General features: G+C 44.1%; 1 protein-coding gene across 3 annotated transcripts; it reads right to left on the bottom strand.

The window, feature by feature from the left end:
- Positions 1-9,165: 9,165 nt before the first annotated feature.
- On the bottom strand, positions 9,166-13,078 carry LOC127776856 (auxin response factor 18). Of its 3 annotated transcripts, none has more exons than XM_052303424.1 (4): positions 12,707-13,078; positions 11,234-12,547; positions 10,172-11,079; positions 9,166-9,635 (listed from the first exon to the last, which is right to left on the bottom strand). In XM_052303424.1, exons 2-4 carry the CDS (start codon positions 12,350-12,352, stop codon positions 9,566-9,568), a joined length of 2,097 nt encoding a protein of 698 aa, XP_052159384.1. In that variant the 5' UTR covers positions 12,353-12,547; positions 12,707-13,078; the 3' UTR covers positions 9,166-9,565. The 3 variants fall into 3 exon arrangements, with proteins under 3 accessions (XP_052159384.1, XP_052159385.1, XP_052159383.1); XM_052303425.1 differs by having other exon boundaries at positions 11,234-12,494; XM_052303423.1 differs by having other exon boundaries at positions 11,234-13,078.
- Between the last annotated feature and the right edge of the window lie 1,103 nt (positions 13,079-14,181).

The following is a 14,181-nucleotide window of genomic DNA, read 5'->3' as shown; positions in this document are numbered from 1 at the left end:
GAACATTTTGTTCCCAGACAAAGACTCCAAGGCCGAGTTCAGTTCCAAAGTTTTTCTTTGAACTTTCAACTTTTTCATCATATCAAAACTTTTCTACACACACAAACTTTCAACTTTTCAGTCACATCGTTCCAATTTCAACCAAACTTCTAATTTTGGTGTGAACTAAACACAGCCCAAAATGTGAATTTTGACAAAAACGTCACATTAAATGTTTGGACACATACATAGGGCATTAAATGTGAGAAAAAAAACCAATTGCACAGTTTACATGTAAATTGCGAGACGAATCTTTTGAGCCTAACTATGCCATGATTTGATAGTGTGATGCTACAGTAAACATTTGCTTATTATGGATTAATTAGGCTTGATAAATTCGTATCGTAATTTACAGTCGGAATCTATAATTTGTTTTATTATTAGTCTACGTTTAATACTTTAAATGTGTGTCCGTATACTTAAAAAACTTTACACCCAAAAAACTAAACAAACTCTTAAGTTCCTTGTGAAGATTTGGACTGAGCATTTGATCAATGTTGCTGAACAACCATGCCTGTAAAGAAAGTGTGAAGATGTTTACTGTACTGGATTCCTCTTGAAAGTTTTTCATGGGATTGTGATGATAATCATGATGATTAGCTCCAAGCAATCATCATGATTAAACCGAGCGTGTCCGAAAACTTTCAGCCGTGGATTTCAGCTACTCGTGTTGTCCGAAGCTTCTGTAATGATTCCTTCAGCAAGGGAATCTCCATCATAGTACTTGCCAAAAGAAATTAGCAAACTCCGTCTTCAGGTCGATCAAGTACCTGAAGGAAGGTAGATAAGCATGGTCATTCTTCATTGTATGATATGCAAATAAACAGTGTAAAGAAAACTGATGTGATTATGAAACCATGAAGAGAATATTTGTAAATTGCAACTGCTACCAACTTGCTGCATTAAAGCAAACATAGTGCATGTTACCATCTGTATTTCACTAAGTGAACCTAGTTCACATGTGTTTTGTGACGGATAGGCCTCCAATCACCAATTCAAGAGTAAAAACTTAATTTGTATGCATTCACTTTACATGATTATTCATCTCCCAACTTGCAGCCTAAAACTGAACAATGGTCAAGAGGGTAGTTCATCCAGTTAAATTTAATTGTAACATTTTTTTTAAAAAAAATGCCGAGCAACTCAATAGCAGGGAGTGGAGACAGCTACAGGAACCACATATGTAGAGACAACTCATAATCATGATAATTATCAGCTTATATTAGTACTCACATAAGTACTGTATACCACATGGGCTGCATCCAATAAATGTTCATGTTGCCTGCTTGATCAGTGTGGTTTGGCAGTCTCATTAATAGATAGCTGCTATAAGGGATAAAAAGGATGTTGTCCAACTATCCAAGTCCACTATGAACAAGGCACAGCACAATACTGGTAGGTTAGGTGTTGCAGCTCAAGAAACGGCACAAGCAAAAACAACCTGTTGTTTTGCTTCTAATTAAATTAAGGCCTTTCTTCTTTTTGACCCCCATGTGACCATGTTAATAGAATGAAATTATGTTTCAGTCGATTCGTCGGTACTATTGCAAACCGTTTACACAATCAGTGAATCAGAATCAAGGAAATAAGTTAGATACAAAATTTGGTAACTGAAAAATTATATATACGGTAGTTAACCTTTGGATTCATGTAATAAGCTCGATAAACACATGCAGCGTTCCTTATCTCATCTGTGGTACCAGTTAGTCCTGTTAGATCCCGGAATTCTGTTAATCGGGCAAATGAGAAAACAGTAGTTAGAAAATATAACTGAACATGATAAAATGATTAGATGCCGCAATTTCAGCATATCTCTCTAAGTGAAAATTTAATCTCAAAGTGAAACGGGAATTAGCCACGTCATCCAACTAACTACTAATAGCCATTGGATTAAAAAGCAAACAAAATAGATGAAATGAACATCAGCCGTTGGATGAAAGATGATCGAGAAAGAAGATTCTGGAGTATGTACTACTGCATGAAGCAAAACTTATTAATGAAAGTGACAAAATCAACCAATCTTACAACATGCCAGAAGAATTCTACAAAAGGGTCCACTGCTAGAGTAATTCTGAAAAATGCAATAGTTAATTACATAACTTTAACATAATCATGCCTTTTTATTTCCTTAAAAACGATGGATGAACTTAGAGAGAATCTACTGTATGCATAAAATTCCAAGTTGAAATTCATACTGTGTTGAGAGTAACAACAAGAAATGCAATAGATTAAAAAGAAGAAGAAAAAAGTCAAATGCTACAGTCCACAGCAAACTTACCTGTCTTATGTTTGCTTGCTAGAACACTGTTTGCTACATCATCGTTTCTTTTCTCTTGAATTTTTCATATAAAATTGACTTCCTGATTTTATTAATAGCAGCAACCCTATTCTGGAGTTCATCTGGACAAATATAAGGGCAGTGTGCAAACCAAAACATAGGACTGTCGGTTTCAAAAGAAGAAGAAGAAGAAGAAGAAGAAAGAAAAAGAAAGCCATAGGATTGTCCATTTACCCAAGAAATCTATTTTTGACAGGTTTACCATCATAACTTATTAGAAGAGTGAATAGACCATCAATAGCAACAGCCCCTATTAACAGTCCCTGCTTCACTGAACTTGCGTTCTTTAATTATGAGAAAGGAGGGATAAGAGGTTGACAATGATAGGTTATAGAACATTAAATGAGTCTAAGGAACAGAGGCCGCTCTCCCTTGTACATTAACACATGGTTTCCAATTCCACAAACACTTAATGATCACCAATAATTCTAATCAAGATAAGGATCAAGCACAAGAATACCATAAAATCAGCACATAATGCTAATACCCAGCACCTCAGAGACAGATGGAACACTGTGTTTGGTATGAGTCACTATCTGCATATGCACATGATGCCATCTGCCATCCGATAACAAATCTGGGATGTTGCGACTATAAATATCGATTATCAGGTAAAGGAGTGACCAACGTTAGAGCAAACGTTTTGAAAGCTAACTAAAATAAAATAGATAAATCTGCAGGTAAAGTAAGGCACTCTATAAAAGAACCAAACTACCAAAGCTTGTTTTGTCTTTCACATTCATTTCAACTCATGAAACGATTGACGGAAGCAAGAGATGTTATTGCATAACCACATAGGCCTAGTTAATATATTTCTGACATATATCATTGCTTAAATTCCTGGAAGTCATAGTTATGTTGAGCAGTTTGGATTATTCATATCTTCAAATATACCCAGTATGCATGGGACTGGTTAAGGTTCCAACTCTCGATATGAGTAGGTACAACGTGAATGTCGTCAAAATCAGATCTTTTTCCAAGGTAATACTGATAAAAACAATAGGAGTCATTGCCCCAACCTAAATGGCAAAATACTCATTTTTAGTCATAGAACATTAAATAACACTAACCCACCATTTGATCAATTTCAGGGTGGTGCTTCTTTCCCTTGTCGTAGTACATCATGATTTCGTCCAGTAAAACTCAACCACGGGAGCGTCTCACTGTCTGCAAGCAAGCAACAAAAAATCACTAATCACCACATTTTACACCCTCGAGGATCAGTTTCAGAACCATCAACAGTTGAATACTGGACAAATCTCTCAGCTTTCATGGCAATGCTCATGTTTCAGCACACACACTCGGATACAGTATCAAATTTGCAAAGGGAGAAGGCGTCTCATCTGATAACAATCACCCCATCCTCTCAAGCTCTGACAGTCCTTCCAGTCCAACTAGACCCAGTGAAGCAGCAATGCTACGTTAGAGCCCAAGACTACACGCATACTGGGCCACAAACTTTTCAGGCCCAGTACTACTCTGCCTCACTGAGCCGCGCTCTACTGGGCCCGTGTAATGCTATTGTTCTTTTTTTTTTGACGTAAAAAATATATTTTTGACGTAATAATGCTATTACTCTCGTTCGATGTCGGCAACAGTGGAGTGAGCAACAGAGTCAACGGCCATGCACAAGCCTGCAGTGCAGAGCACAGTACTGCTACGTCCGCGACATGTCAAGCACGAGAAAGCTTTGGTACCGGAATTCAGCAACGCCAGTAGTGACGAGTGGTCACGAGCTAGACTAGCACGGATCAACACACAAAAGTTCAATGGCCTAATCTTTTCACTTATACTTATACTTACCAGCTAAAATTTAAATTTATAGCTTTAAATTTGAATTTAATTTTAGACTTTTTCATCGTAGTTTATTGTTAGCCTTTGTTTTTATATTGTTGAGAACACGTATATAAAAATAGTTATTCATAAATTATTTTTTTATTTGTAAATACTCACTTCATTCACAAAAGTTAAGCATATTAGAGCAGGTACAATAGCAAGCTACAAACCAGCTATAACCACATATCGAGAAAAAAAGGAAGAGAGAGAAGAAAGCGGGATATAGATTTGTAGCCGGCTGCAAGACGGACTCCAAGACGTTATGTGTATGAGAGGTGGGACCAAGTATTAATGGTGTAGTATATTTTTATAGTTAACTATTGTATGAATGGGCTATTAGACTAGTTATAGATGATTTGGAGCCAACAGTTGACTATACTATTAAACTTGCTCTTACTTTTGACACCAAAACTAGGGAAAAATTAAATCACCTTGAATGTTACAAAATCAAGGAGTGAATGCAAGCATACAACCAATGAGTATTTAGATGACTCCTTGGCTTCTAATAAAACTCTTCATTTAAGTTCTGAATGTATAAAGAATACAAATAGAAATAGCTTATTGGAAAAATTTAAATGCAAAATATGTATAACTTTTGTGGACGAAGGGAGTATATCGTTTGGGTTATTCCGCCGAACAGCCAAACGATGGGCTGCAAAAGTCTTTGAGTCCGCCCGGGCAGACGACGGCCAGAAGCGGCGCCGTGCATGCTCGGGATCCGGACCACACCGACGGTCGACGACTCGCCGGAGCGCGCGCCTCAAGAACAAGGAGAAAAGAGAAAAAAAACACGGCGTCGCGCGCCCCGGGCGGCGGCCGGCGCGGAGCGGAAATCGAGCGGCGAGCATCGCGCGTGCGCCCGTGCGGCGACATCGGGCGCCTCGGATCTACCCAACCATACAGATGCAGCAGCTAGCAGTGGGATCATGTTTGGAAGTTTTATTATTATTATTATTATTATTATTATTATTATTATTATTATTATTGTCTTCTCACGGGCACAGAAAGATAGGCCGATCGATGAGAGATTAATTAATTAACTAGCTAAACGGTGGCTTTAATTCTCTGCTACTGGTGTACTAACTCCAAGGTGCATTGGATGGATTGATCATTAGCTGATTGATTAGGGTTTTAATTAATCTTGAGCTAGCTAGCTACAACGATCTCGATCGATCGATTGACCTGCCGCTTGTTTTGTCATTGTTTTCTTGCTTGGTAGCAGAAGTACAGTACAAGCATAAGTAAACTGAAATTTAAAATGGATCTACGAAGAAACCATTGATGAGTGCATGGATATATTTGTCAATTTCTTGTATCAATTTTTCTGATGGTACTGTGCTGTGTTCTGGCTTGGTTTTTTATGTATGCATGCCCACTTGCACGCGTAGAACTAGTTCTACGTACGCCACCTTTGACAACCTTGCCGCAGTGCATACGTAACGTACGTACGTACTGTATAGTGGTGGGGTGTCGGTACTCGCGTGTCTTCAATATTGTTGTGAGCAAAATCTACGTGTATACGTAGACGATATCAAAGTAATACGTACACGTACTAACCTACTAGCTAGATGGCAAATGGACAAACCGTAGTAGCAGATTTTGATGCTCAACAGATCGATCACATGCATGTTCCAATTTGAACGGGAGAAAACACTGAAATTTAAGTTTCTTTCACCTCAGACTTAGCTTTTCAAACGCTCTATATTTTTATTCAGAATTTGAAAATATATCTAGGTTCTCTTTAATTAGTATAACTCCAGATCTCATATCCATGTTATATTTGAAATTTATATGTAAATTATACTGGTTTAAAATTTTATATGTTTCATAAAATGAGAACAAAACGATTTATCCAAATATTATTAATGCTATCCCCAGATCCACGAATTAATGGAGCTAGAGACACCCCGATCTAAAAATTCTCGAGTCTGAAATTGTGCAAAACGGGAATTAATGTAGTTACGTGGAATTTAGAAAATAAGTTAGAAGGTAAAGGTTGAAAAAACCAGCTTATCAAAATTCTCACCCATTGACTTCTCATAAGTTAGTTATCAAAATTTTGAGCTTCCCTAGACAAGGGGCTTCGATTCTATGTGTGCGTCCATCTGCATCAATTCCGTATAGTGATATGTAGAGGGTATAAGATTGTAAATACCTGAAGGTAAATTACCTATAACTAGATGTAACCATGTTCCAATACAAGTCATCGCCGCTATCTGTTGTCCATCTTATTCCGCCGTTCTATTATACATGCCATGCATCGTGTCGTTCGATCGCAAGGGCCGTAGCAATTTGACGATCAAATTTTACATCGAACCTCGTTCATTGTACGCTTCGCACCGTGACATCTACTCTAATTCCTAATTAGCTACGTCCCAATCTGCATAAGAGTGCCGCAGCATATGGGCACGGCTTAGGCGCCGGCCGCTCCGTGACGGAACGGGCAACCGCGGCCGCGCACTCGCTTGCATTGACCTGTCGCGGCCGGACGAACGAGCCGCGCGCGGAACATCGCGCCCGGGGGCTCCGGATCGCGGTCGACCGCCCCGCCCGCGCGCGCGCGCGCGTCCACGTACGTGCGGCGTGCCGTTCCTTCCTTCCCCGACCTCACGTGGGCGCGCGCCGTGCGCGCCACGGCCGCCGCGCGCTCGCGCTCGCGCGCACGTACGCGCGCTCGATCGTACGGGACACCCGGGGCGGCAACGCCGAGACGCGAGTGAGAGACAAAAGTAAAACGCGCGCGCGGTGCGGTGGCAGCAGCAGCAGCAGAGCGCGCGCGCTGCGCGTACCGCGAGTCCGCGACTGTAGTCTGTGCAGGGGTCGCGCCTCGGCTTCAAGTTTTCAACGGTGGTAGCCACAGGCCACCCCACATCTCCACTTGTGCTGTTGTGCAACCGCTCGCGCGCATCCGTGTCCGTGCATGTGTGGAAGAAAAAACCTTTTAAGCATATGCATGTGCAGCAGTGCACGTACGGGGGTGGTGATGAACTGGTGAGGCCGTTGTTTGTCTAGCTCGTTACAAAACCTCTACCCCCTAATTCGTTCTCACGTCAAGAAGAGAAACGTAACATGCCGTAATTCTCGCTGTAATTCAGTCATTCTGATACGGCGCGATCGATCTCTGAACAGTATTGAATTCTGAAATAGTACGTCTGCTACTAGTACTAGCTGAGCTACTGAGTTTAGCAGTAAAAATTGTGCCTGCTTTGCCGAGGTTTCTGCTGTAAAAATATTCCATCCACGTACTACCTCTTATGCCCGTACGTGCAAATCAAGAGAGAATTCAGAGCAGGAGTAGTACCACTCCGTTTTTTACCCGAACTAGCTAAATTCTTTACCCGTGCAGAAGGTATATCAGGCGGGCAACCGGGTCCAGCGTACGTCCGTACTTCGATCACCTTGCACAAGCTAGGTTAATGTCCGGGCCGGAGATAGATCGGAAACACATGACACATCTGTTGCATGTACACACAAAAGATCTAGCTGCAATATACTCCGTTGCACGGTTGCAAGGTGATTCCGATTTCGAAGCATTCATCAGTGCAACCGGCCGGGGACGTGATCGAGCTGGGCCATGCACCGCATCGATCGCTGGGTTGGTACACGCAGCAGCACCGGCCGGTTTGCTTGCTGCTGCAACGATCGATCCAGATGAAAATCAGAGCGCGTCGCACGCGGGAATCTCCGTATGATACGCGATTTCCCCCTCCCGCGCGCGCGGCCGCGACGGCGCAACCACCGATCAGCAGGACGGGGAGGGGTAGTTCCAGTACGTGCTCGCCACGGCCGCCTGATTGACTGCTGCTACGAAATGCACAACGTCAAAACGGAGAGGATATCGGATCGGACGGCTACGTACAGGTACAGCGCCAGTACGCGTGCAGCTACATCATGTCTCCGAGACCATTTCGCTCCGATACCCTATTGAGTTTTCCGTATATCAAAAATCATTAGCTAAACCCTAGAAAAAGCAGCAGCGATAAAATTTGATGGAGTAATAGATATACTACATCCGTCCCAAAATAAGTTCTTTTTTAAATAGCTTTCTGTATCCAAAGTTTGATCGTCCGCCTTATTTAAAAAAATTTACGAAAAAATAAAAAAAAATTAGTCACATATAAAGTACTATTCATATTTTATCATCTAATAACAATATACGTAAAAAAATAATAAAAATATTGATCATAATTTTTTTAATAAGACAAAGAGTCAAACATTGTATCCAAAAACTGAAAAATAAGTTTTTTTTAATGGAATGGAGGTAGTTCATGAGTTTAGTAAACAAAATTTTAAATCGTAGTGCTCGTAAATATTACACACGAGCATATAATTTCGGTAGGATTATAGTATGGTTTTGAATTCACTTTTGGCTTTGGTTTTCGTCATTTTAACATGTGTACAAGAGGGGGCTCATTTACGTGCGTGTGTGTCCTCCGTATAATTGAAAAGATTATTATCTGATAAATAATACACTTGTATATTTTTGCCAATATGTGGCTACTGGCTGTTGCAACTTTGATAGTACAACCTGAGGGGAGAAGAGAAGGTGCCGTCCACGGATGGCATCATGGTAAGTGTAGCTGCAGTGGACGTCGCCGTCGGACGGCCTGCTGGTCGGTCAGTCACTGCAGCATGTAGGCAAGGCAACAGAACACACGACAGAACAAGACATTTGCGATCCGTCTTGCTACAGATTTTTCCTACAGAAACTTGCGCCCGGTGTTTCAGATTGTGACGTGAGTTGGAAGCGTGCGACCGTGTGAATGAATTTCGATGGCTATAAACCAAAGCAGGGGAAATACCAGGTGCTACGGTAACGGTAGCATCAATGCATCATGGTGCGGTTCCACGAAATATTCAGGGAAAAAAAGAGAGAGTACAAAATGCAGAGCGTGCTGTCATATAGTACAATCTTGCAAAATTTCAATTCCAAATTCAGTGACACACACAAATTTTGGGCCATTCTGACTCCACTTCTTCGATTCTTTGGTATGATGAAGTACTACAAACAGAGCATGCAGATGTAGTTTTTTTTTTTTCAGACAATTCAACGCATTTGCGCGCAAAAATTCCCGTAATCGCATTAGTTTAGTAACGGTTCATGGCCGAGTACACACCAACGATCAAATGCAATATGATCGGTTTACATGACAGTAGGATAGATCCAGTCTGGTAAATCTGCCGATAAATATGGGTACCGGATTACAGTCAATCCCATTCTGGGAGCTCTAATTAAAGAAAACTGAATTGCCTCCTTGAAATTGCACCAGTACTAGGAAACCGGCAATTTTTGCCTTCAAAATTGCCACCGTGCTCCACCAGCTGTACAATTGAGAATAGCTTTAATTTACCCTACCTCGCTAAGTTATCGCCGCTTGTATCTGTTAGTATATTCAGCCTACGCGCCGTCTTCGTGAACTCGCTGCAAATTCAGAACAAGTACTTTAGTCCATCAAGTATTATGTTCGGTACACAAGGAAGAAAGAACTGTAGCAAACACGAATTGAGAACGATGGTTTCTTGGACATAATGGATAGAAGGTGTTTTGGTGTCCCAGCTTGGAACTCCTCTAAAGTCAATGTACCATATGGATGCTTCCAAGGCAAGAAGACCTAGAGTTTGGGTGCTTCAAGTTAAGCTAACTTAAATATACCACTTAAAAGCCTAGAAATATCACAACTACGACAATGTGGACATTTCAATGTTCTTAAAATGATAGCCATTAGCCAATTTAAATGGAGTTATAAAGGTTACCATATGCATCTTATCAGATGACCCTAGGGAAAATTTGAAGTAAGTACCAGCGCATTAATGATTTGTTTACAGCATAAAACCCGAGAAAATAGGATAAACGGCCTTCTATTTGATGAGTGGACATGACTAAATAACTAACCAATTCATAAAACAGGAAGTATTCTGCTTGAACAAACTATAACAATAATCTAAAACTGGACTGACCTGAAAGGTTCATCTCCAGTGTGCTTGAGTGCCCCAGCTGCATCACGGTAGAAAACATGACTCATCAGCTCAGCTTTCTCGATGCCGAACATGTCAGCAAGCCGCCGGTATAATTCCTCATATGAACCAACAACAGAGAGATCAAGTGTGCGCCCGACATCCTCCGACTGCATGAATACCTTGCAGTGCCCTGTTTCCAGCCCAACATCAAGTACCTTGTTGTCTTGGCACAATGGAACTCCTCCACATGACAAATTATCTGTGGTGCCATTCTGATTACTTCTCGGGCTTGAAACATCGGAGTTACTCTTATTCACCGTATTTTCAGCATTACCATCAGAAGAGCTCTTCTTAACAGCCACCGAAGCAGCATCACCCAAGGATATCTGCTGCTCTGTGAGTATGGGTTTTCCGAAAAGCATCAGCTGGGCTGGCGCCTTCTTGCCATCTGATTTCTTGTTGTTCTGGGGGCTACCAATGGTCAACAAGCATGAGATATCATCCCGAGCAGCCGGATGACCGATAATTAGACCAGCAGCGATCCTCGGCTGCATGCCGTGATCAAGCTGGTGAAGCCCGTGGGGCGATAGACTCGACTGCAGTTTGTTAAGGTGGAGATCTGATAAAGATATACCAAATTGAGCATGCCTGGCTCCCTGTATGCCTGCAGGAGTGCCATCCGGGAAATAGCACATAGGACCAACCCCACGGGCGAGCGGGTTTCCATGGAACATCGGTGTCGGAAATTGGCCGTCGATGGGAAGCTCGGGGTACAACGGCACGCAAAGCTTCTTCCGTGGAGGCGAGAATGGAGCAAGGTGGATGGCCGGCATGTTTGACACAAGTTCAACCAACCATGGGCTCACCCTCTTCACATTCTGTAACAAGTCCGGTTCATCCCATGAAACCTGCAAAAGCCATTCCCAAAACATCAATGCAAGCAACAAACCATGGACACGATCCTGAATACCAATAATGCTACTGGAACATTTTGTTTGCAGTTGCAGTAGTCCTTCATAGGACAGTGCACTTTGAGACAGAGAATTCAGAACTGGATTGTACCTGAAGAAGCCTCCATGGTGAATTAGGCCATCTAATGGGGTCAGCAACCTGCACGGCCGATACAGTGCCCATGAACCAGCTGATCCTTGATGAGTCCTCCGTCTCGAATGCCATCTTGAACCTCATGCCGGCGAACCACTGCGTCCGCATCGCCGCTCTGACCGCCCCGGCCTTCACGCAGAACTCCGGCGTGCTCGCCCTCGGGTAGTAGACGACCTCGAATGGTTGCCCGCTCACGGCGAGATTGGCCGCCTCGACGACCTCCTCTGGCCGGACACGGGCTCTGACCTTGCCCCTGGCCGCCGCCGCCATCTTGTTGCCGTCGTCGTCGCCCCTCAGGAACATGGAGAACCCGCCGTAATTGCCGCCGGCGGCAGGTGTCGGCGGCGGCGGCGGCGGCAGGAACTCCGGGCCTCCCACGCCCCCTTTCTTGGCGCGGCGGATGCCGACGCAGAGATCCCCGTTCTCGGTGCGCATGAACACGATGGAGTCGCCGGCGACGAGCTTCTTCTGGTTCACGAAGGTGCTCCACCCCGTGGTGAGGAGGTGGCGCCGCGGCGTGCCGCGGTAGATGTGGCGGAACTTCCAGACCACGCCATGGACGTCCTTGGCGAGGACGGTCTGGACGGGGGGATCGGCGGAGTAGTCGAGACGCGGGAAGATGGTCTCGGCGCAGTAGCGCGGCACGGAGAACCCCCCGCCGTTGTTGGCGTCGGACTGCGTGAGCGTCTTGGCGAACGACGCGGGCTTCTCCTCCTGCGCCGCCGCGGCCGCGGTGGCGCCAATGCCGTCGTCGGCGTCACCGGCGTAGCCCTGCTCGTTGGCGCGGACGGGGACGAGGCGGATCTTGGCGAACACCTCGTCGGTGTCCGGATCGGCCATGAACCTGACGCCCGCGACGCGGCAGAGCACGAGCGCCGGGACGCGCCCGCCCGGGAACTCGACGGGGCCATGCCCCTGCGCGTGCTCGGCGTGGCCTTGCGGGAAGTAGTACACCTTGGAGCTCACCGGCGGCATCTGGACCATGCCGCCGGCGCAGGCGTGCCACAGCTGCGGGTCCAAGCACTTGTCACTCTCCCGCTCCCGCTCCTTCGCCGCGGAATCCACGAAAGTTATCATCTCTTCGACGCAAAAATCTTTCACCTCCACCGATCAGCTCGAGCACAAACAAAATTCAGCGGAATTCGAGCGCCACGGCGATCTTTATGGATGAAATTTCCCACAGCTTTTACCACTACCACAAGGTGAAGAAGCTTTTCAGCTGCATAGCCGCCATCATCGTCATCATCAATCAGAGCTCACAGCTGAAAAAGGCTGGGGGAGGAGAAAGAACCAACCAACCAGCAGAGCAGAAAGGAGGAAGAAGGGAAAAAAAAGAAAAGAAAGAAAAGGGAACAAAGCGAGCAAAAGAGAGAATTTTGGCTCAGAAATCTTGCAGAAAAAGGGAGACGCAACCCAGAAACCACTACTCACCTTTTCTCACAAGAGCAAAAGATGATGAATTTGAAGGGCAATCTTGACACAGCTCAGCTACTACTACCACTACTATCTTCTCTCCTCCCCCTCTGCAGCTCAGCTATCTGCTCTGCTGCTGATGCTGATGCTGCTGCTGCTTCTGCCTCCTTTCAGTCTCTCAGGTGAGCAGCAGCCTCAGATTCCCCCAGACTGCAGCTGACATGGGGGCAAAAGAACTAAATAGAGAGAGAAAGAGAGGGGAAAGGAGAGAGAAAGAGAGGAGAAGAGGAGTCAAGGGAAGAAGAGGAGCTTAAGCAAGTACTTCTACTACTACCCACTAGTACAGTCCACTGTTAACTCCTCTTGTTTAGTGGTCTCGTTGATTAATTAACACTACTTTTCAGTTCAACCCCTCTCTCCTCCTCAAGTACTCGATCAACCTGATATTTTTGCACAAGGGGTATTAGCCGATGATTACACAATTATTCACCTCTCTTGTTTGGAAAGTAGAGATAAACAAATGCATGCAGCCGCCCTGCAAATAAACTGAATTAAAATATTTGTGTTAACCAAAACTGCATGACCTCTTTCCATGATCACTGGATTTACATGATCACTCTCATCGCTATCTCGTGATTTCTTTCACAAGGGGTTCAAACAAACTCATAATTCTTTCTTTGATTCTTCTCAGAATCAGGTTACTAGCAAGTTATTATATGAAATCTTTTTGGTATGAAAAATCGCGAAGGGCAAGTGTGTGAGCGAGGGAGGGACACCTCGTCGGGCAGCGGGCACTGCCACGTGTGGGTTTAGGAGGAGGAGGATGCGATGGGACGGGATGGGATGGGATCGGTGAGATGTTTTGGTCGGGGAGGCGAGGTCGCGAGAGGCGACCGGGCGTTGCCTCGAGATTCGCGTGGCCGGCGCGGCCGAGGCTTCCGCGTCCACTGCTGCTGGCTGCTGCTGCTGCTGCTTCCACCGCTTGGCCAAGCTAGCTCGGTCGCATATACTCGCATGTGAAGGTTGCTTGTTCTCTTCCCATCACTCCCTCTGTTTCGTAAAATAAGGCCACTTTTAATTCAAAAAAAATTCATAGAAGTTTTGGAGAAATTCATTTTTATAGGAATTTTTTCTATATAGCCCTTCACATCAAAGGAATGGATTTTATGGAATCCTATGAAAATCTTATGGATTGCCTAATGCCATATAAGTTTTGGAGAAATTCTAACACGAGGTAAAACCTCTTGGAAATTTTCCTTCGAGCCTTTATCTCTCCTCTAATTCCTGTGTTTTTCCTGCGGTCCAATCAAACGGCAATTCCTATGTTTTTTCTGTGTTTTGTAATCCTCTGTTTTACACTTACATTCCTATCAAAATCCTACGTTTTTCCTATTCCTATGTTTTCTCATTCATGCGATTCAAAGGGGCCTAAAAAACACAATCTTAAATACACCCTTCATCCATCAACCAAGAATTTAAAGTGTTTTATTTAT

Source organism: Oryza glaberrima, chromosome 6 (assembly GCF_000147395.1).
Source record: "Oryza glaberrima chromosome 6, OglaRS2, whole genome shotgun sequence".
NCBI lineage: Eukaryota > Viridiplantae > Streptophyta > Magnoliopsida > Poales > Poaceae > Oryza > Oryza glaberrima.
Note: the sequence above shows the minus strand (reverse complement) of the source record. Positions and strands in the feature narration are given on the sequence as shown.

What these genes read in the sequence shown, in the direction of transcription:
- LOC127776856 (XM_052303423.1), bottom strand. Translation starts at nt 12,352, where the DNA reads ATGATAACTTTCGTGGATTCCGCGGCGAAGGAGCGGGAGCGGGAGAGT. An exon ending in CACCATGGAGGCTTCTTCAG is followed by an intron (nt 11,080 to 11,233) that starts GTACAATCCAGT and finishes TGGCTTTTGCAG; the next exon opens with GTTTCATGGGATGAACCGGA. An exon ending in ACTGGAGATGAACCTTTCAG is followed by an intron (nt 9,636 to 10,171) that starts GTCAGTCCAGTT and finishes CTGAATTTGCAG; the next exon opens with CGAGTTCACGAAGACGGCGC.